At 61.9% G+C, this 21,637-nt stretch overlaps 2 protein-coding genes and 2 gene segments (V, D, J or C); all 4 read right to left on the reverse strand.

Annotated features, from left to right (window-relative positions):
* LOC102165485 overlaps positions 1–21,637 on the reverse strand; it is a 194,344-nt gene that overhangs the window by 115,083 nt on the left and 57,624 nt on the right.
* Positions 1–21,637, reverse strand: part of LOC396781 (IgG heavy chain) — a 165,144-nt gene that overhangs the window by 19,042 nt on the left and 124,465 nt on the right. Inside the window, 1 exon segment of the mRNA NM_213828.1 lies at positions 4,699–4,757. Coding sequence (NP_998993.1) covers positions 4,699–4,757 — 59 coding nt within the window.
* Positions 203–1,929, reverse strand: LOC110258369. The segment is given in 2 exon segments: positions 203–1,384; positions 1,612–1,929. Coding segments are annotated over 2 exon segments (402 nt in total).
* Positions 20,596–21,596, reverse strand: LOC110258370 (vegetative cell wall protein gp1-like). The gene is made up of 2 exons (XM_021081660.1): positions 20,897–21,596; positions 20,596–20,821 (listed from the first exon to the last, which is right to left on the reverse strand). Exons 1-2 carry the CDS (start codon positions 21,460–21,462, stop codon positions 20,596–20,598), a joined length of 792 nt encoding a protein of 263 aa, XP_020937319.1. The 5' UTR covers positions 21,463–21,596.

Here is a 21,637-nt window from a genome sequence, read left to right on the forward strand (position 1 = left end):
CGGTGTTTGCGACAGCAGCACAGGCTGATGACACAGCCAACACATGCGAGTCGCTCGTGGCCCCGCCAGGCCCCAGGCTGGCCGCTGTGCCCAGGAGGCTTGGGGGTGGTGGGGGGAAACGCTGTGGGGGGAGGTGGGGGGAGGGCGGCCAGGTTGGGATTCGGGGGGGTGGCGGGTGACACAGGCAGAGGTCCCAGTGAGCTGAGGGGTTGTAAAAGTGGTTTATTGCTGTGAAAAATGAGAGCAACAGTGAGGAGAGTGCCTGGGCTCCAGACACTCACCAAGGAGAAAGAGCGACCACAGCTCGGCAGACGAGCCTTCCCTCCCAGTCCCGAGGCTGCTCCCTGGATGCCATGAACCCACTTGGGGCTCCCGCAGAGACAGGGCGGGAGAGTCTGTTCTGGGGCGGCCTTGGGGGTCCGGGGCCTGGGGCTCGCTCCTGGGGGTTCTTCACCTCTCACCCAGGCCCCGGGGCAGGCAGAAGGATCTCCTGCTGGATGGACGGATGGTCCGATAGACGTGACTCAGGCCGTGGACCTCGGGATGGGCTGGCTGCTCTGAATCCCGGGTGGCCCTTCCACCCCAGCCTGTGTCCAGCGATGGCCCATCCTGCCTGCGGGGGTCCGAGTCAGCGGGACCCCCTCCAGGAGGCCGGTCTGGCGGCACCTCACCGCCTCCCTGGGCAGGGCCGCTCTGTCCCCACCGGGGCTCCTGCCGTGGCCTTGGGCCCAGGTCCTCCTCCCTCGAGTGCCCTGGGCTGGAGGTGACCTGAGCGCCTGTTGGTGGCCCGTCTGGGAACTTCCCTGCTGGGAGATGCTGGCGTTGGGGGCAGCTGTTCCCACTCCAGGCTGTGACACAGGAGCCTCCTCTCGGGGACCCTGCCTCTGGAGCCCGGTCTGGACGGGGTCCACAGGGAGCCCGGGCCCTGTCCCGTCAGCCGCTGGACGCCGGTCTCCTCGTGGACGGCTGGACCTGCTGGCTGAGCCGGGCGTTCCTGGTGAGGACACGTGGCCCTGGCGGTGTCCCGTGGCTCTGGCGGGGGCTGGTGGTGGTGGGTGTCCATCAAGTCAGGTCGGGGCCCGAGCTGCTGCCCACTCGGGCTTCCGAGGGGCGGTGGGGGTGCGGGGCGCCTTCTGAGGGGGCCGCGATGCCCAAGGGCAGAGGTGCGGGCGAGGTGGCCGAGAGCCAGAGGTGGGCGAGGTCAGAGGGCGGAGGCAGGCCTGGCGCAGGCGGAGCAGCAGGAGCCGACGGACGCGGTCCTGTCGGGTCTGGGGCGGCCCTGGCCGCCCTGGAGGGCGCCCTAGGCCCCCTGCCCGATCATGTTTCTGTAGTCGGGGACAATGGTCCGCTTCAGCTCCACCACCGGCGAGAAGATCCACTTCACCTGCAGGGCGCACGGGGTGAGGGCGGCCCGGGCCGCACGTGGACCGCCCCCCAGGGTCCGCCTGCCAGCCCCGCGGTCCCCGACAGCCACCGTGTCCCGGAGAGGACCAGAGGCCAGGGCGGGTACAGGGAGGGGCCGTCACAGTGACAGCGTGGCCACAGGGAGGGCCAGGGAGGGGCCGGCAGGGGGCTCCGGGGCACGGGTGACAGCGGGGCTGGCCCGCTCACCTTGAAGAGCGTCACGGTGGCGCTGTAGCACACGCTGAGCAGGAAGAGCGTGATGAAGATGGAGATGGTGGTCCAGAGCCCGTCCAGCTCCCCGTCCTGGGCGTCGGCACAGCTCTCCTCCAGGAGCAGTTCTGCACGGGGAGGGGTGGTCAGTGCTGTGCCAGCCCGCGGGGCCTGGGGTGGCTCCAGGTGGGGGACCCCCAGGCTGAGCTCAGTGCCCGGCCCCGGCCCCGGCCCCCCAGTCCTGCATCCTGGGCTGAGTCTCAGCCTGGCCAGGGATGTCCTGCCCCCTCTCCTCTGGTGGGGGCCCCCGAGCATGGGGACCGTCTGGGAGGGGGTGTCCTGACCGTGCAGGCCAGTGGCTCAGGCCCCGCCCTCTCTCCGAGGGGGCCAGGCCCGGAGGGTGGGCGTTAAGCCGAGCAGGGGCCCGGTGGGCTCTGGCCCAGGGAAGGGCCGAGACGGCCTTGGGGTGTGTGTCCCCGGGCCGCGGGGGCGGCTGTGCTGGGGACAAGCGGGCTGGGGATTTCTGCTTGTTCCGGAGGGGGCGTAGGTGCCAGGGGAAGAGCGGGGCCGGGCGTCGGAGCGGGTCCGTGTGGTCTAGTGTGCCAGTGTGGCTGAGCAGCCCGTGGGGCCTCGGGGGATGGGGCCGGGCTGGTGTCCCCGGTGAGGGTGTGTGAGACCCAGCTCCATGCTCTGGTCTGTGAGGGCCCGGGGGTGTACACATGTGTGCGTGGGTAGGTGTGTGTGTGCCCGGGTGTGTGTGCATGTGGATGCAGGCGGTGGGCGGGTGTGCTGGGAGGTGGGGGCGGCGTGCATGCGTGTGCGAGAGCCCGGGTGTGCGAGTGGAGGAAGGCGGTGGGGTGGGGGGGGCTGGGCAGCTCGGTGGGAGGGGCTTGATATCAGTGGGTCTGGGCTCCACTCCTGGGGGTGTCTGGGACTGTCCCTCCCCTGGACACTCTGGGCTGCCTACCTCTGCCCCTGTGGGACACAGGGGTGAGTGTTGCCACGAGTGCCCAGGCCTGGCCCCCTGCGGGGACCAGCAGGGCAGAGCCCCGTGGCCTGAGGCGGGGTGGGGGCCTGATGTCGGGTGTTTGCGGGAGGAGCAGGGCCGTCCCCACCCTGTGGGCACAGGAGACCCAGGAGACAGGCAACCTGGGGACAAGGACGGGCCGCTGCCCCTGAGCTTGGGCTTGGACAGAGGCGGGACGACCTGGGCAGTCATTTCCCCGAGGGGGCCTGGAGGGCTTCTCCCGTCCGTCCACACACAGCAGCCGGAGCAGGTGTGCCAGGAGGGCAGCCCGCAGGAGAGGCCGCCTCAGGCAAAGCTCCCTCCTCGGCCTCGGGCAGCCCCCAGGGTGCCTGTGCAGACCCCCACTGATCGGGTCTGGCCTGGGTGGGACCGCTGCCCCCGATGCCACGGGGACGCCTCTAGCCCAGAGCCTGTCCTACCCCTGACGCTGAGGGTGGCGCCTGCACTGGGGCTCTGCCTCGGAAAGAACCATGACAGCGTTGCGGGTGCCAGGGTGGTGTTGGGTGCTTTATTTCATGCTGGCCCGGGAGATATGTACACAGGGCTGGGGCTCAGGTGAGCTCGTGGGACCCGAGAGCACGTGGGGTGCAGCGAGTGGCTCATTTACCCGGAGTCAGGGAGACGGACTTCTCGGTGTAGTGGTTGTGCAGAGCCTCGTGCATCACCGCACAGTGGATGCCTCCACTCTGCAACCTGGCCTTGTCCACCGAGAACTTGCTGTACAGGGAGTAGGTCCCGTCCTCGTCCTCCTGGGGCAGGGTGGTGAGGTATGTGTTCTCTGGCTCTGGTTTTCCGTTGACTTTCCACTCAACATGGATGAAAGGCGGGAAGAAGCTTTTGACCAGGCAGGTTAGCGTGACTATGCTCTTGGACAGCTCCTCGGGGGTGGGGGCAGGGTGTACACCTCCGGGCTCCGTACCACCCCTGTGAAGCCAGGCACCTCAGTTAGCATGATGGTCCCCCCAGGTGGCCGCACGGGACCCTCTCCGCCTGCCCACCTTGCCCACCTTTGGCCTTGGAGATGGTCCTCGTGATGGGGCCTGGGAGGTCTTTGTTGTTGACCTTGCACTCGAACTCCTTCCCCTTCAGCCAGTCCTCGTGCTGGATGGGCAGGACGCTGACCACGCGGTAGGTGCTGTTGAACTGCTCCTCCTTTGGCCTCGTCTCGGCCGTGTGCACCTCTTCGCCGTCCACGTACCAGGAGAACTGGACCTCCGGGTTCTCCTGGCTCACATCTACCACCACGCACGTGACCTCGGGGGTCCGGGAGATCATGAGGGTGTCCTTGGGTTTTGGAGGGAAGATGAAGACCGAGGGCCCGGCCACTTCACAGCCTGGTGGGGGAGACAGAGTGCGGGTCAGCTTGTGGCCTGGGGTCCTCCTGGGCACCTGTCCCCCCTCGGGCCGAACCTGGGCTCAGGCTACCTCCTTGGGGAGGAGGGCGAGGCCTGAGGTTCTTACCTGGGCATATGAGACCTGGTGGCTTGGTCTTTGTTCCTGAGGAGAGAACACACAGGGTCACTGGGGGTGGGGAGGGCCCAGGGCTGGGCTCAGGTCAGGGTCAGGTCTTGGTACATCCCAGAGCAGCTCGTGCTGCTGGGGGCCCAGGGCCGGGGGAGGGGTCCCGCCTGTGCCCACCCTGGCCTCTCCGAAGTGCCGAGTTGACCCCTCCCTGAGCCTGGGCCTGCAGGTGAAGGGGACAGAGGTGAGCGGCCCTGACACCCTGGGCGGGACTCTCCATCCTGGGAACTGGTCCCTGCGGGCAGGGGGCTCACCCCGGCCTGTCTCGACGTGCACTCCCGCCCCCAGCGCAGGCGCTCACCAACACGCTTGTCCACCTTGGTTTCGGTGGCGGGGTGGTTGACATTGCAGATGTAGCTCTTGCTGGACAGGCTGCTGGCCGGCACGGTCACCGTGCTGCTGAGGGAGTAGAGCCCTGACGGCTGCAGGACGGATGGGAAGGTATGCACGCCACTGGTCAGGGCGCCCGAGTTCCAGGTCACGGTCACTGGCTCGGGGAAGTAGCTTGAGGCCAGGCAGCCCAAGGCCACGTTAGGGCCAGACGTGTCCCTGCCGCAGGGGGCCAGAGGGTAGACCGATGGGGCCGTCTTGGGGGCTGGAAGAGAGGAGGCTGCGTGACCGCCAGGGCCTTGTTCCTTGTGGGGCGGGCAGCGAATCGGGCCCCGAGAACAGCGGGGCCGCTGCGCCCAGCACCCACTTGCTTCCAGAAAGTCGGCAGACCAGCCGCCCAGCTCGCTGCCATTGCAGCTGCAGGTTCTGGGCGCAGCTGCCTGGTCAGAGCTGGGTGACCGCCTGGATGAGAGCCCGCCAGGGCCCAGAGCCCCTGTGGGTGCCTGGCCCGACCAGCGGGTGGCCTGTGTTCCTGGCCAGCTTCTGCTGGTCCCCTGAGGCCACCGTCCTGCTTCCCCAGCCTGGCAGGGACACTGCCACCCACTGCCACCCACTGCCCATGCTCTGCTCCTGGCCCCTGGTCCTGGCCTGCTGTTTGCTCTCCAGGCCCCGTTCCTCTGGGTCAGCTCTGCAGTCAAGGCCCGTGCGCGTTGGTCCCTGGCACCAACATGCCCCTTTCCCTGGGCGAGGGCAGGTAGTCTCCTCCGAGGCCCCTCCCCTGCCATCCCTCCGGCCCTGGCCCAGGCTCCAAATCTGGGCCTCTGGGCCCACCGGTCCCTCCTCCACCGGGGCTCCTGGCTTGGCCCTGAGCTCACCCGAGGCAGCTTTCCCCAGAGCCCCGGCCCCTGCAGCCCAGCTCTGGGCCTCCCAGCTGCCTGCTCAGGCCAAGCCCTCTCTCTGCTCCTGCCCTTCCCGCTGCCAGCCTGCCTGGCAGCACTGCTGCAGCCGAGCCCTGCCCCTGGCTTTCTTTTCCCGCGGGGCGCCAGCACCCCAGGCACCCCTGCCTGGCTGGGGCGTTCCTCTCCCCCCTGTTCTGCTCAGCCATTGCCTGCAGCTCCAGCACAGTCCCAGAAGGGCCCCTCGACCCCCCGACCATGTGCACTGCCCTGTGCCGCTGTTCTCAGTTCGGACTCCAGCTACCCTGCCCCATGTTCCCTCACTTTGTTCGACGAGGCCTCGGGCCCTTTGGCCCGAGCCCTGTGGCCCATGGTGTCTGTTCAGGCCTGCCCCTGCCCCTGGAGTCCTGGCGACCTTCCGCCCAGGGGTCCACTTTCCAGCCTGGCTAACCCTGTACCGGCCCCTCCCTCCAGCCTGGACTCCCCTGAGCTCAGCCTCTCTGCTGCTGCCCTTTCCCTGTCTTGCATTCCCCCTGGCCCTGCTCACCTGTCCAAGCTCTACCTGCCCCCAGGAAGTGCCAGGGCTGCTCCCTGCCCTCCGAGCCCCTGATTACTAGCCCGAGCTCTTCCAGCTCGCGGGGGCTTCCAGGACTGCCCCCTGCAGTCCCACCCACTGCTCACCTGCACAAGCCTAACCTCTTCCCAATAGCTCCAGGTTTAGCCCACTGCCTTGCAAGCTGCTGCTCACCAGCCCAAACTCTACCTGCTCCAAGGAGTTCCTAGGTGATCCCCACCCTCCCAGCCCCTGCTCACCTGCACAAGCTCCTCCTTCTCCCATGAGGTCCCAGGGCTGCTCCCTGCCCTCCGAGCCCCTGCTCACCTGCCTGAGCTGTACCATCTCGTGGGGGCTCCCAAGACTGCCCCCTGCTCCCAGGAACTCCAGGTTAATTCCCTGTCCTACCAGCTCGTGCTCACCTGCCCAAGATCTATTGCTCTCAGGAGGTCCCAGGTTCAGCCCCTTAGCCCTCCCAACCCCCTGCTCACCTGCACCAGCTCTATGTGTTCCCAAGAGCCTTAAGGACAGGCTTCCGCCCTCCCAGTTCCCTGCTCACCTGCAGCCTACCTGCCCCTTTCCCTGGGGCTCCTGGGCCTCAGCATCTCCACCCCGCTTCCGGCCCCCGAACCCTCAGCTTGTCTAGCTCCACTCCTGGCTTCCTTTCTTTCCCAGGGCCGGCCTTTGTTCCCGGAGCCCTGGGTGCCCACCCTCTCTGGGTAGCGTCCCCCTGGCAGAGCCTCTGTCCCACCTGGTCCCCTCCCGGAGGGGCTCCTGACCCTTCTGAGCTCACCCTCTTCTCGCCGCGACCACCCTTGGAGCCTGTCTGGTCCCTGGCTCCCTCTAGTTGCTGGCTCAGCTGCACTGGCGCCCAGCTCCCAGCCCCTGGCTCCCGTCAGCCCTCCTGCGGCCTGTGGAGCTTTAGGCTCAGTCCCTGTGCTGCCAGCTCTGGGCACACAGGAGCCCGGCCCGCCCTGCCTGCTCTGCTCCCGGCTCACCTGCTGCCCGTGGCCCTGGCTCCTTCCCCGGGACCCGACAGTTACTGCTTTCATACCTGCCCTGGGGCTCAAGCGGGCTCCGGCAGCCGGGACAGGACCCTGCAACCCCAGGTGACCTCTTTGTCCCCTGCGCTGTGTCCGTCTCTTCCCTGGGTCCTCCGCCCAGACCCACCTGTCCATCCTGGCCTCGTCCTCAGCCCCTGCCCAGCCCTGTGCCTCCAGCAACCTGGCCGAGCAGATCCCTCAGGCCTCCGACCCCAGCCCATCATGTTCCCCAGAGGCCTGGCGGCCCCACTGACCTCCCCTGGCCTCTGGGGCACCAGCTCTGTTGGCGTGGGCGTGCCCCTGCCAAGGCTGCATGGTCCCTGTGCTGGGCAGGTGCTTTGACCCGCGTGCAGGCTGCGTTCCCTGGGCTGGGTCGGCTGCAGCCCTGCTGTAGGGTCTCCCCTCCTCGTCCCCCCACTGCTGCCCCTGCCCCAGTCCTCGTGGACCCCACGCACCGAGTGTAGCGTCCGAGGAGGTGGCTCCCCTGCTGCCCCGGGCTCCGGGCCCCTCCTGCTCTGGCCCCAGGTGCAAGTGGCTCCTTGTGTCTGTGCTCTGTGCCTGCAGCCCTGCTTCCTCAGGTGGGTGTCTGGTCCCTGGAGGCACGACCTTCCTGCCCAGAGCCCTGCACACTAAGAATGGGATTGAAACCGGGTGGCCCGGCTGCTTCCTGAAGTTCCCTTTTCTTCTGGTTGCTTTCTGTCCCAGAGGGCCTGGGGAGTCCAGACAGTGCCCTGGCGGCTCATGTGGGTGTGTGGGGTGGGTGAGCGGTGGGGAGGGTGCGGGAACTCAGGACGTCGTGGTTCTCTATGTCCCACGGGGATTATGCCGCCTGGCCCACTGCAGCCCGGGTGCCAGGCCCCTAGTGTGAGCCCTTGGTTGCCCGACCCCACCGGGCACCTCTTGTGACCCCCGCGTGTGTGGCTGGGCCCAGCCTGCTGCCCAGACCCAGGCCCGTGCTGCCCACGTGGGGACAGAGTTCCCAGGGGTTGTGAAGGTGGTGCCCGGCCGAGAGCGGGCTGGCGGGCAGCCGCTCACTGCTCTGCGTGGACCGAGACCTGCCGGCCGTGCGTGGGGGTCAGGGACCCTCTGTCCTCATTCGTGGAGGGCCGCAGCTCCCCCTGTCCCCTGGGCGCCCCTGGGCCGTCCTGTAACTTCAGCATCAGGCTGGGACTGGGGACCCCTGAGGGACGTCTCAGCCCCCACCCCGGCTGTGCAGCGGGCCTGGGGTGGTGTTGGCTGAATCCTTCCAAGCGGCCAGTGGACGGTGTGGGCGCCGTGCTGCCTCGGGCCTGCCCCGAGCCCCGTCCAGCGCCGTGGGAGGCCACCGTTCCGGGAGACGCCTTGAGGGGGCACAGGAGGGAGGTTCCCATCTGGCCCGTGGGTCACCGGCTCTGCGAGCTGTGCCCACGTGTCTCTAGCGGTTGCCCTGGAAGCCCGTGGAGCTTTGTAGCCTCTGCTTGGCTCAGCAGCCCTGCGAGTCTGGCCAAAGCCCCGAGAGCGTCTGGGCTCGGGGCCGTCAGGCCCCAAGAGTCGCGTGCCGCCATCTGCCCGGCTCTCTGGCGAGGTGAAGTGGCAAGTGGGCCCTGCCCGGGGCTCTGCCTCCTCCTCGTGGTGCCGGGCCGTCTGCCCCTGGTCCTGGAGGTGGCTTGAGGTCAAGGCGAGTCAGTCGTTCTCGTGCTGGTCATGGGACCCCTGCCTTCCCCGGGTCCGCGTGGGGGGCAGGCTGGTCCGGCCGGGACGGCGTGACCATGAGACTTGGCTGCACAGGGCCCTGGGCTCGATCAGAAGCCACCCTGTGTCCACATCCCCGTTCGCAAGGTCCCACTCCTTCTGGAAAAATCCCTTCACAATAGAAACCGTGGTGCTGCAGTCTGGTCTGCTTTCAGAAAGCTTCGCCACGTGGTTCCAAGAGCAAAGAGATGCTTGGAAGACATCCTCGCAGCCCCTTCCTCTGGCCGGGTCCCCGGCTGGGATGTTGGAGCCGAGGTGCCCTCCCTGCCTCCAGCCCAGCGAGCAGACCCCACCCCACTCGTGGCTCCTTCCTGGCTGGAGCCCACCTGCTGCGGCCGCGTCCCCAGGTCCTGCCCTGCCCTGCCCTGCCCTGCCCACCCCTCTACTGGGCACCTCGTGCTGCACAGGATCACCAGGGTGCCGGGGCGGCCGCCGTGTGCCCGACAGGCAGCCTGGGTCTCATTTCCGCTGTCCTGGGGTCGTGTCAGCGGCCGCTGCAGGACAGAGACCTGTCGGCCGTTCCACCTTCTCGTTCTGCCTCTGGAGAACGTTTTCTTTCTTTAAATTTTTTTTTTTTTTTTTAAAACCAGAGTTGATTTACAACGTTCCTTCAATTACCCTTGTACAGCTGTACATACATTTACCTTCTTTTTCTTTTCACACTCTCCTTCCTCTCTCACGTTCTAACGCAAGAGGCCGGGCACTGTTCCGTGTGCTGCCCAGTAGGACCCATCACTTACTCGTTTTCAATGTGACCAGTTGCATCTACCAGCTCCAAACCCCCTGTCAATCTCTTCTCTCCCTCCCCCTGGAAAGCAAAGGCTGCTCTCCATGACCATGCTCTGTCTCTGTTTTGTCCGCAGGATCATTCGCGCCGTATTTTAGATTCCACATATAAGTGGTGTCATGTGGTCTCTGTCTTTCTCTTTCTGACTTACTTCACTCAGTGTGAGAGTCTCTAGTTCCATCCACGTTGCTGCAAATGGCATGACTTGGTCCTTTTTTACGGCTGAGACGTAGTTCTTACTTTGTGTGAGAACCACATCTTAATCCGTTCGTCTGTTGATGGGCGTTTGAGTGTTTTCATGTCCTGCCCATTTTGAACCCTTCTGCAAAGTCCATAGTTGTGCATGTAAGTTTTTGACTGAAAGTCGTATCGAGATACAGGCCGAGGGGTGAGATTTCTGGGTTCAATCGTGGTTTTACGTTCAGTTTTCTGAGGTTCCTCCATACTGTTTTCCACAGTGCTTGTACCAAGTTGCATTCCCACCAACAGTGAAGGCGGGGTCCCTCTTCTCCTCACCCTCTCCAGCATTTGCTGTTAGCTGACTCTTAATGATGGCCATTCCGACCAGCGTGAGGTGGTGCCTCATTGCAGTTTTGATTTGCATTTCCCTAAAAATTAGTGCTGTTGAGGATTTTTTCATGTGTCTTCTGGCCATCTGTATGTCTTCTTTGGAGAAATGTCTATTTAGGTCTTCTGCCCATTTATCGATTGGGTTGTTTGTTGGTTTGTTTTTTGTTGTTGTTGAGTTGTAGAGTGTTTGTATATTTTGGGGATTGAGCCTTGGTGGGCTGCATTGTTTGCAAAGATTTTGTCCCATTCTGTGGGTTGTTTTCCTTTGTCTTTTTTGGTTTTTAGGGCCCCACCTGTGGCATATGGAGGTTCCCGGGCTAGGGGTTGAATTGGAGCTACGGCTGCTGGCCTACACCACAGCTCACAGCTCATGGCAATGCCGGATCCTTAACCTGCTGAGTGAGGCCAGGGATCAAATCTGCCTCCTCATGGATGCTAGTCAGATTCGTTAACCCCTGAGCCAGGACGGGAACTCCTGTTTTTCTCTTTTAAAATGGTTTCTTTTGCTTTTCAAAAGCTTTTGAGTTTAATTAGATCTCATTGGTTTACTTTTGTCTTTCTTTCTTTCTTCCTTCCTTCCTTCCTTCCTTCCTTCCTTCCTTCCTTCCTTCCTTCCTTCCTTCCTTCCTTCCTTCCTTTCTTTCTTTCTTTCTTTCTTTCTTTCTTTCTTTCTTTCTTTCTTTCTTCCTCCTTTCCTTCTTTCTCTCTTTCATTTTTTTCCCGTCTTTTTGTCTTTTCCAGGGCCGCACCCATGGCATGTGGAGGTTCCCAGGCTAGGGGTCGAATTGGAGCTGTAGCTGTCGGCCTACACCAGAGCCACAGCAACGTGGGATCCGAGCCGCGTCTGCAACCTACACCACAGCTGATGGCAACGCCGGATCCTTAACCCACTGATCAAGGCCAGGGATTGAACCCGCAACCTCATGGTTCCTAGTCAGATTTGGTTACCACTGAGCCGTGACGGGAACTCCACTTTTGTCTTTATTGTAGTTATTCCAGGAGGTGGATCAAATAAGATGTTGCTGTGATTTATGTCAAAGAACGTTCTGCCTGTTTTCCTCTGTGAGTTATAGGTATCCAGTCTTACGTTTAGGAGTTTCATTTGTTTTGAGGGTTTTTTTATTTTTTTATTTATTTATTTTTTTTGGTGTGTTTGGCGTTCGGGAGAGTTCTGGTTTCATTCTTTACGTGGAGCTGTCCAGCTCCCCAGCACCACTTAGTGAAGTGACTCTCCCTTCTCTGTTGAATAGTCTTGCCTCCTATGTCATGGATGGATTGAGCATAGGTGCTTGGGTTTATTGCTGGGCTTTCTGTTCTGTTCCACTGATATGTATGTCTTTTTTGGGGGGGAGTGTCAGTGCCATACCGTTTTGATGACTGCAGCTTTGTAGTATAGCCCAGGTCAGTGAGGTATTTGTGTTTCCATGCAAATTAAAACCCTTTTTCTTTTAGTTCTGTGGAAAATGCCATTGGAGATTTGAGAGGGATTGCACTGAGAGTGAGGGTGGCCTTAGGTGGTATGGCCCTTTTGCCAGTATTAATTCTTCCAGGGCAGGAGCATGGTCTAGCTTTCCACCGGTTTGTGTCGTCTTTGGTTGCTTCCAGCAGTGCCTTATGGTTTTCAGAGTCCAGGTCTTTGTGTCTTTGGGTAGGTTTATTCCTGGGCATTTCATTCATTTCGAGGCACTGCTCAGTGGGATGGTTTCCCTAGTTTCTCTCGCTGCTCTTTCATTGTTAACGTAGAGCAAGGCAGCCAATTTCTGTGTGTTAATTTTGTATCCTGCAGCTTGACCAAATTCATTGGCGAGCTCTAAGAGGTTTCTGGTAATGCCTTGAGGATTCTCTAGGTATCGCAGCACGTCACCTGTAAAGAGCGGTAGTGTTACTTCTCCGTTTCCGATTTGGATGCCTTTTCTTCTCTAATTGCCCTGGCTAGGACTTCCAAAACTCCGTGGAAGGAGAGTGGTGAGAGCAGACATCCTTGTCTTGCTCCTGATCCTAGCGGAAATGCTTTCGGCTTTGCACCGTTGGGAATGCTGTTAACTGCAGGTTTGTCAGACATGGCTTTTACTCTGTTGATGTAGTTTCCCACTAGAGGTTTTATCAGGAAGGGGTGTTAATTTTGTCAAAAGCTTTTTCTGTATCTGTTGAGAGGATCAGATGGATTTTGTTGTTCGGTTGGTCGATTCTCGGATATTGAGGGATCTTTGCATCCCTGGGATAAAGCCCCTCGATCATGGCGAGGGATCTCTTTATTGTACATGTGAACGCAGTTTGCTAATATTTCGTTGAGGATTTTTCCATCTATGTTCATCGGTGATATTCACCTGTCATTTTCTCCTTTTTTTTTTTTTTTTTTTTTGATTTTTTTTGTTTGTTTTTTTTTGTTTTGGTATCTTTGGTTTCGGTATCGGGGCGATGGTGCCTTCACAGAATGAGTTTGAGAGTGTTCCTCCCCCTGCAACTTTTCGGAAGCGCTTCAGAAGAATAGGTGTTAACTCTTCTCTGGATGTTTGACAGAAGTCATCTGCGAAGGCGTCAGGCCCTTGACCTAGGTTTTCTGGAAGTTTTTAAATCACATTCTCAATTTCAGTGCTTGTCACTCGTCTGTTTGTATTTTCTAGTTCTTGCTGGTTCAGGCTTGGTAGGCTGTTCCCCTGTAAGAATCAGTCCATTTCCTCCGGGTTGTCATTTTATGGGCAGACAGTGGCTCCTACTAGTCTCTTATGAGATTTGTGTTTCAATTGCATCTAGTTGTCGTCACTGATTTTATTGAATTGAATCCTGTCCCTTTTGTCCCCGATGAGTCTGGCTAAAGTCTCATGTGCTGATGATACATGCTGTGGGTGCGGTCACAGAAAAGGACAAAAAGAAAGGGGAAAAGAAAGATTTATCGATCTTATTAGACTTTTCCAAGAACCACCTTTTGGTTTATTGATCTTCTCTACTGTTTCCTTGGTCACTACGTCATTAACTTAAGCTCTAAGGTCTATGATTTCCATCCTTCTATTGACTTGCACCTTTGACTCTTCTTCCTTCTATAAATGTTTTAGATACAACATTATGCTGCTTATTTGACTTCCATCTCCTTTCCAGAGAGGTGATTGTATTGCTAGGACATTTCACTTGTTGCCGTGCCAGTCCAGGGTGAATCCAGGAAACATAAGCCCCTCTAGGGGTTTCAAGTGAGAAGTGATGCCACCCAGGAAATCAAAGGTGTATAAAATCGGCACGCGGGCTGGCAGCATGCCCACAGGGGAGAAGGTCGTCGAGGCTCGGGGGCCCCCGGGAAGCCCAGGGTCTTCTGCCTCAGAGGGCTCCTCGGACTTGTGCGTGGGGGCATCAGGGTCTCAGAGAATGCCCCTCAACAGAACACAGTCCATAGGAGGAGCCCGCCGTTAATACACTCCAAGGTGAAAAGCTGAACTCATTTCCACTAAGATCAGGACCAAGACTAGGGTGGCCACCCTCACCACATAGTTGGCCGCCGTGTGCTCAACATGGTAGTGGAAGTCCTAGCCCCAGCAGTCAGAGAAGAAAAAGAAACTAACGCCGTCCTTTTGGAAGAGAAACGTAAGACTCTCACTGTTTGCAGAGGACATGGCGCTGCACGTAGGAAGTCCTAAAGATACCACCAGGGAACTGCTAGAGCTCATCAGTGCATTAGGTACCGTGGCAGGATACAAACTAATGCCCAGAAATCTACCGCATGTCTACACACTCGCAACAAAAGGCCAGAAAGGGCGGGGGGGGGGGATAATCAAACTTATCAATGCATCCAAAAGAATAAAACACCTATGAACAAACCTACCTAAAGAGGCAAAAGACCCGTACTATGAAGACTAGAAGACGCTGATGAAAGCAATCAAAGATGACACAAACAGATGGAAAGCCAGACCATGCTCCTGGATTGGAAGACTCAGCATTGTCCAAATGACCGCAGTAACCATGCAATCTACACATCCAACGCCATCCCTATCAAATTGCCAGTGGCGTTTTGCACAGAACTGGAACAGAAAAAATTTAAATTTGTATGGAAACACAAAATACCTCAAATAGCCAAAGCATGTTGAGTATGAGAAATGGAACTGGTGGAATCAGGATCTCTGACTTCTGACTATACTACAAAGCTGCAGTCATGAAAACAGTATGGCACTGTCACAGAAACAGAGACACACATCAGCGGAACTGGATAGAAAACCCAGAAATAAACACAAGCACTTACAGTCAATTCGTCCATGACAAAGAAACAAGAATATTCAATAGAGTAGAGACAGCCTCTTCAATCAATGGTGCTGGGAAAGCCGGACAGCTACTTGTAAAATAGCAAAAGTAGAACATTCTCCAACGGTGTACACACACACACGCACAAACCCCTCAAAATGATTAAAAGATGTAAATGTAGCACCAGATATGTGTAAGTCCTGGAGGACAATAGGCAGGATACACTTTGACATGAACCATCGCAATATCTCTTTGGACACGTCTTCTAGATCAATGGAAATACAAAGAAAATTAAACAAACGGGAACTAATTAAACTTAAAAATATGCGGCACTGCAAAGGAAACCACAAGCAAAACAAAGAGACAACCTACAAAAAGGGAGAAATTATTTGCCAATGAAGGGACCGCCAAGGGATTCATCTCCAAAACATACAAACAAGGCATGCAGCTTGATTATGAAGAATCCCATCAAGAAAGAGGCAAAAGACCTACACAGGCATTTCTCCAAAGAAGACAGACGTGCAGTTGGCCAAAAACGCATGAAAAGGTGCCCACTGTTGCTAATTATTAGAGAAAGGCAAATCAGAACTGCCATGAGGTAGCGCCTCAATCCAGCCAGAGTGGCCATCATCAAAAAGTCTGCAAACGGGATGTATATACTGGAGAGGGTGTGGAGAAAAGGGAACCCCCTACGCTGTCGGTGGGGACGTAGGTACGACCACTCCGGAAAGCGGCCTGAGCTTCCTGAAAGCACTGCGAACAGAACTGCCGTCCGATGCGGCAACCCCAGTGCTGGGCACACAGTGGGAGAGAACCACAACGTGAAAACGCACGGGCTCTCCAGCATCCGTCGCAGCACTCCTCGCAATGACCAAGACAGGAAGCGGCCCAAACGTCCGTCTGGACGGACGGTTGCAGAAGGTGAGGGGCACAGGCACAACGGGTTATCGCTCAGCTGTGCAAAGGATGCGGCGATGCCATTTGCCACCACGAGGTCGGACCTAGAGGTCGTCCTGCTCCTCTGGCTGAAGCGACGCGGACGGAGACCGACATCGTGCGGCATTGCCTGCGTGTGGGATTAAAAGGAGGGGTGCGAGTGGACTCGAAGCAAAACCGCGACGGACCCGCAGACATGGGGCCACCGCACGCTTCCCCAGGGCGAGAGGTGGGGAGATGAGCCAGGAGGTTGGGATCAACCTCTCCACACACCGCTGTGTATGTGTCCTGACGTGTGTCTGCCTGTCTGCACGTGGGTGTGGATGCATATGTGTGTGTGTGGCCGGGCCGCTGTGCCGGGGACCTGAAAGTAACACAACATGGCAAATTTACGACGGTGTAAAACTACCCTTCAATGGAAGAAATTGCGAAAGAGGAGTTTGCGTCATGGCGCGGCGCGAATGAATCCGACTGGCGTCCATGAGGACGCGTCGCCGCGAGCTGCGGTGTAGGTCACAGAGGCTGCTCGGCTCTGGTGTTGCTGTGGCTGTGGTGCAGGCGGCTGCTGCCGCTCTGGTTCAGCACCTAGGCTGGGACCTTCCAAATGCCGTGGGTGTGGCCCTAAAACGGTATAATATAAAATAATATAGAATAAAGTCAAATGAAATTAAAAAACGAAAAAGAGAAAGGCCCGGAGTCTCCTCCTGGGGTGGTCTGCGTGCCCTTCAGGTGCGGGCAGCCCTGGCTTGAGGTCAGTCCTGTGAGGACGAGGAGGGCGGGCCCAGGGCAGAGCGGTGGTCCCAGCAGGACGCTCCCCGCCCGCGGCGCTGCTCAGGCCCCGGGCCGGCCCCGCCGCCCCCTTCTCTGCTCACCTCCGCCTCCGGGAGCCATCCCCTCCCTGCCCAGGCGGCTTGGCCAGCTTCCCCCTCGCCCCCTCCTTGGGTCCAGGTCCCAGGATGCATCGGGCGCCGTTTGCAACCACGGCCCCGAGCCGTTGCCGGACACCTGTGTCTCCTGCTCCACTGGACGTGTTTCCCGGGGCAAAGCCGAGGCCGTGTGTTCTGAGCCCCCAGGGAGCGGCCCCCACCCGCTGGCGGGGCCGCCCCGTGGGTCTCCGACGCCTGGGAGTGTTCACTCTTACTGTGAAGGTGGCGTGTGCATAGCAGGGCCCATTAGGCGCACAGGCAGTACAGGTGAACACCCTGTGTGATGCGTACGCCGACCTTTCAAAGGATTCCCGCGTGCAGAGGGCTCCTTCCCACAGGGCGTGTCGGGGTGGTGATGGAGGCCGTGGGGCAGGGGCAGCGGGTCGGCCAGCGCGGCTCGGCCCCGTGTGGTGGCCAGGGCACCTCCTGTCCGGCGGGCTGTCCCTGTAGACAGAGGCAGGTCTGAGGCAGAGGGCGCAGCCGCCGCCTGGGCTGGTTCCTGCGGATGGTGGTCGTGTGTCCTGGGCGGGCGGCTGCAGCTGAGAGTCAGAGGTGTGGATGTATTTACGTGTGCTTTGGCCTTCGTCTAGGTACAGATTCACTCGCCAGAGCCCGGACCCCCTGCCCTGCCAATGCCAGTGATCACGAAGGCCCCCTACCTGATCCCCAGGGCACCCCACCCACCTGCTCCCATCCCAGCCCACCCCACCCCCTCACTTCCGGTCCCGGTGCATCTCCCACCCCACTTGCACAGCTACTCAGTGCCCCCCAACCCTACAGACCTCAGTGCACTCCAACACCTGCGCAGATCCCCACTGCACCCCGCCGCAACTGCCCAGATCCCCAGTGTACCCCACCCCACCTGCAGAGCCGGCCAGCTCACCCCACCCCCACCTGCGCAGATCCCCAGTGCACCCCAACCCCACCGGCACGAATCCCTAGTGCACGCCATGTCTTCTGCACAGAATACCAGTGCACCCCACCCCATGCAAACAGATCCCCAGGGCAAAGCCACCTGCTCCTGAACCGATTCCCTGGGAATCCCATCGCACCTGCACAGATCCCCAGTGCACCCCACTCCGGTAAATCCCCTGTTCATCCCACCTCCGTCAGTGCAGAGCCACAGTGCACCCCCCGACACACACACAGATCCCCAGTGCCCCCACCCCAGCCGCCCTGATACCCAGGGCAGCCTCCCCCACTTGCACAGTTTCCTCAGGGAGAAGGAGCTTTGCTAAGAAAGGAGCGAGGCCCCGGCGAGGCCACGGTGAGTGGGGGTGGGGCAGCTGGGCCGAGACGGTGGCCGCGTGGACCCCCCGGGAAGCTCCTTCCGTGAGGGCCCCCTCCCACCCCGAGGGCCTTGCCCGCAGCCCCAGGGTCCCACGGCCTCTCCCCAGAAGGCTTCTCTGCCTCCTCATTCTGCAGGCCTGGGGCCTGGGGTGGCCAGCAGGGAGGGTGGACCGCAGGGGTGGGGGTGGGCACAGGGACTGGGCTGGGCACGGGGGGCACGGGCACTGGGAGCTGGGGGCAGGGAGGGGCGGGCTGAGCCTGGGGAGGGAGGCCTGGCGGGGCTGGGCTGGCTTCGGACTCCGGAGCAGGGTGCACGGGGACCGTGGGCCGGCCTTGGCCTCTGAGCCCTCGCTTTGGCGGTGGGCTCTGAGTGTGGGCTGGACCGTGGGCCCGCGCTCTCTTTCGAGGGTGGTTCAGTGCGAATGGGTGTTCGGCACCCACGTCCAGCGGGGTTCTCTCTGCGGGGGAGCCACGCTCTTCCGGGAGTGGCCCCAAGTTGGGGGGGCGTGGGGGCTGTGATCGGAGGGGCCCCTTAGTGCCCTCGGCTTTGGGGCTGAGCTGGAAATCCTGGACGTCCATGTGCCCGTGGGGGTGTGTGTGTGTGTGTGTGTACGACGCAGATGTGGGTGTGCGTGGGCAGGGTGAGATGGTACCGGTGTGTGTAAAGCTAATGCTGGGGGTCTAGGGGTCAGGAGGCCGCGGGGGTCTGGCTTCAGGCTCACTCAGGGGAGCCCGAGGGGCTCAGGGGCTGGCGTCGGGCCCTGGGCTCGGGGTGCGCGGGGCACGTGGAGAGGTGGGGTTGCCGTGGGATGAGGCGTTGCTGGGGGTCAGGGTGGGAGGCCTGGGTCCGGTGGGGGAGTTCTCGAGGGTGCGGGGGCCAGCCCCGCTGTCGCCATGCTGGCGGTCCCGCGGGAGTGGGCCGGCCAGGGGCTGATGGCTGGTGCGGGGACAGACGTGAGGGCCAGGGCCTGGGGCTGAGCAGGCTGCGTGGCCCATGGGCACGTTCAGGTTTGGCTAGACGTTTAGGGTGAGGGAAACGGAGGGTGTGGGGTGAGCCCCAGGACCGTGGCCTGAGCCCCCAGAACCTGGAGGCGGAGGGCGCTCCGTGCCCTGCATGCCTGGCCTCTGCTGTCCACCCCACGTCCATGCTCTGGCCGCACGTCCCGGCCTCCCCGTGTCTGGTTCAGGGACCCCTGGAGCGACGCAGTCCGTTCCCTGCATGCTGCTCTGGCTCCGTCTCCATCCTGTTCCCTGCGGGACGCTGGAGGGGCCCTTGCCGATGCCCTGGGCTCTGGGCCAGGCTGAGCAGGACCACAGCTCCTGGCCTGGGAAACCGTGGTGCTGGCCTCGGCCTGGGGCTCCTCCCCTCGCCTCGAGAGGCTTTCAGCGCCAGCATTCAGTGGCCCAGGTCATGTCCCCAGGTGACCCGGCTCCCGTCAAATGCCTCCCTGGGACAGCCCCGGGCTGGCCCTGTCCCACTTCCTGGAGCTGTGACTAGGAAGCACGGGCAGCCGGGCCCCCTGCTCTGCCCTTTTGGGAGAGTCCTGTCCCCTCCAGCCCCGGCCCGAGGCCTGTTCCTCTGGGGCGGGATCACCTCTGGGAGGTTGGAGTCCTGGCCGCACCCTGGACGGCTGTCAGCCGGCCGGCGGACACGGCGGCCTGGTCGCAACCACCAGGCCCCCTCCCTGGTCCCTCACCGGAGCCCCGAGCGGCCCCTCAGCTTGTCCTGGGACGGGCTAGGCCCTCTGGGTAGCCCAGGCGGAGGTCTGGGCCCGAGGTCCCCTTTGCACCCCCCGCGTCCTTCTCCCTGACCCGTCTGTCCTGAGCGCTTGAGCCGGGTCCAGCTCTGCTCCCTGGGCCAGCCCTTCTCCCGACCTCTGTCCCCCGATACCCCCTGGCCTGGCCTTCCCAGGCCCTCCCTCCTGTCACACACATTCAGTCCCCTCCTGCTTGGAGCGAGCGGTACCTGCGAGCTCCCTGCAGTGCTGCCTCCCCGGCTGCGGCCTCATGTCACCCCAGGAAGACCTAAGTCTCAGCTCTGAGTTGGTGCAGTTGGTTCGGCGACTCTGCCAGCTGTGGTGTTTGTGACAGCAGCACAGGCTGATGACACAGCCAACACATGCGAGTCGCTCGTGGCCCCGCCAGGCCCCAGGCTGGCCGCTGTGCCCAGGAGGCTTGGGGGTGGGGGAGGAATTCATGGGGGGATGCCAGGGGCGGAGGTCGTGGGAGGACGCCAGGCTGGGATTCGGGGGGGAGGCGGGTGACACAGGCAGAGGTCCCAGTGAGCTGAGGGGTTGTAAAAGTGGTTTATTGCTGTAAAAAATGAGAGCAACAGTGAGGAGAGTGCCTGGGCTCCAGACACTCACCAAGGAGAAAGAGCGACCACAGCTCGGCAGACGAGCCTTCCCTCCCAGTCCCGAGGCTGCTCCCCGGATGCCGTGAACCCACTTGGGGTTCCCGCAGAGACAGGGCGGGAGAGTCCGTTCTGGGGCGGCCTTGGGGGTCCGGGGCCTGGGGCTCGCTCCTGGGGGTTCTTCACCTCTCACCCAGGCCCCGGGGCAGGCAGAAGGATCTCCTGCTGGATGGACGGATGGTCCGATAGACGTGACTCAGGCCGCGGACCTCGGGGTGGGCTGGCTTCCCTGTACCCTGGGTGGCCCCTCCACCCCCGCCTGCATCCAGTGAGGGCCCATCCTGCCTGCGGGGGTCCGAGTCAGCGGGACCCCCTCCAGGAGGCCGGTCTGGCGGCACCTCACGGCCTCCCTGGGCAGGGCCGCTCTGTCCCCACCGGGGCTCCTGCCGTGGCCTCGGGCCCAGGTCCTCCTCCCTCGAGTGCCCTGGGCTGGAGGTGACCTGAGCGCCTGTTGGTGGCCCGTCTGGGAACTTCCCTGCTGGGAGATGCTGGCGTTGGGGGCAGCTGTTCCCACTCCAGGCTGTGACACAGGAGCCTCCTCTCGGGGACTCTGCCTCTGGAGCCCGGTCTGGACGGGGTCCACAGGGAGCCCGGGCCCTGTCCCGTCAGCCGCTGGACGCCGGTCTCCTCGTGGCCGGCTGGACCTGCTGGCTGAGCCGGGCGTTCCTGGTGAGGACACGTGGCCCCGGCGGTATCCCGTGGCTCTGGCGGGGGCTGGTGGTGGTGGGTGTCCATCAAGTCAGGTCGGGGCCCGAGGTGCTGCCCACTCGGGCTTCCGAGGGGCGGTGGGGGTGCGGGGCGCCTTCTGAGGGGGCCGCGATGCCCAAGGGCAGAGGTGCGGGCGAGGTGGCCGAGAGCCAGAGGTGGGCGAGGTCAGAGGGCGGAGGCAGGCCTGGCGCAGGCGGAGCAGCAGGAGCCGACGGACGCGGTCCTGTCGGGTCTGGGGCGGCCCTGGCCGCCCTGGAGGGCGCCCTAGGCCCCCTGCCCGATCATGTTTCTGTAGTCGGGGACAATGGTCCGCTTCAGCTCCACCACCGGCGAGAAGATCCACTTCTCCTGCAGGGCGCACGGGGTGAGGGCGGCCCGGGCCGCACGTGGACCGCCCCCCAGGGTCCGCCTGCCAGCCCCGCGGTCCCCGACAGCCACCGTGTCCCGGAGAGGACCAGAGGCCAGGGCGGGTACAGGGAGGGGCCGTCACAGTGACAGCGTGGCCACAGGGAGGGCCAGGGAGGGGCCGGCAGGGGGCTCCGGGGCACGGGTGACAGCGGGGCTGGCCCGCTCACCTTGAAGAGCGTCACGGTGGCGCTGTAGCACACGCTGAGCAGGAAGAGCGTGATGAAGATGGAGATGGTGGTCCAGAGCCCGTCCAGCTCCCCGTCCTGGGCGTCGGCACAGCTCTCCTCCAGGAGCAGTTCTGCACGGGGAGGGGTGGTCAGTGCTGTGCCAGCCCGCGGGGCCTGGGGTGGCTCCAGGTGGGGGACCCCCCGGCTGAGCTCAGTGCCTGGCCCCGGCCCCGGCCCCCCAGTCCTGCATCCTGGGCTGAGTCTCAGCCTGGCCAGGGATGTCCTGCCCCCTCTCCTCTGGTGGGGGCCCCCGAGCATGGGGACCGTCTGGGAGGGGGTGTCCTGACCGTGCAGGCCAGTGGCTCAGGCCCCGCCCTCTCTCCGAGGGGGCCAGGCCCGGAGGGTGGGCGTTAAGCCGAGCAGGGGCCCGGTGGGCTCTGGCCCAGGGAAGGGCCGAGACGGCCTTGGGGTGTGCGTCCCCGGGCCGCGGGGG

Source organism: Sus scrofa, unplaced genomic scaffold, assembly GCF_000003025.6.
Source record: "Sus scrofa isolate TJ Tabasco breed Duroc unplaced genomic scaffold, Sscrofa11.1 Contig1914, whole genome shotgun sequence".
NCBI lineage: Eukaryota > Metazoa > Chordata > Mammalia > Artiodactyla > Suidae > Sus > Sus scrofa.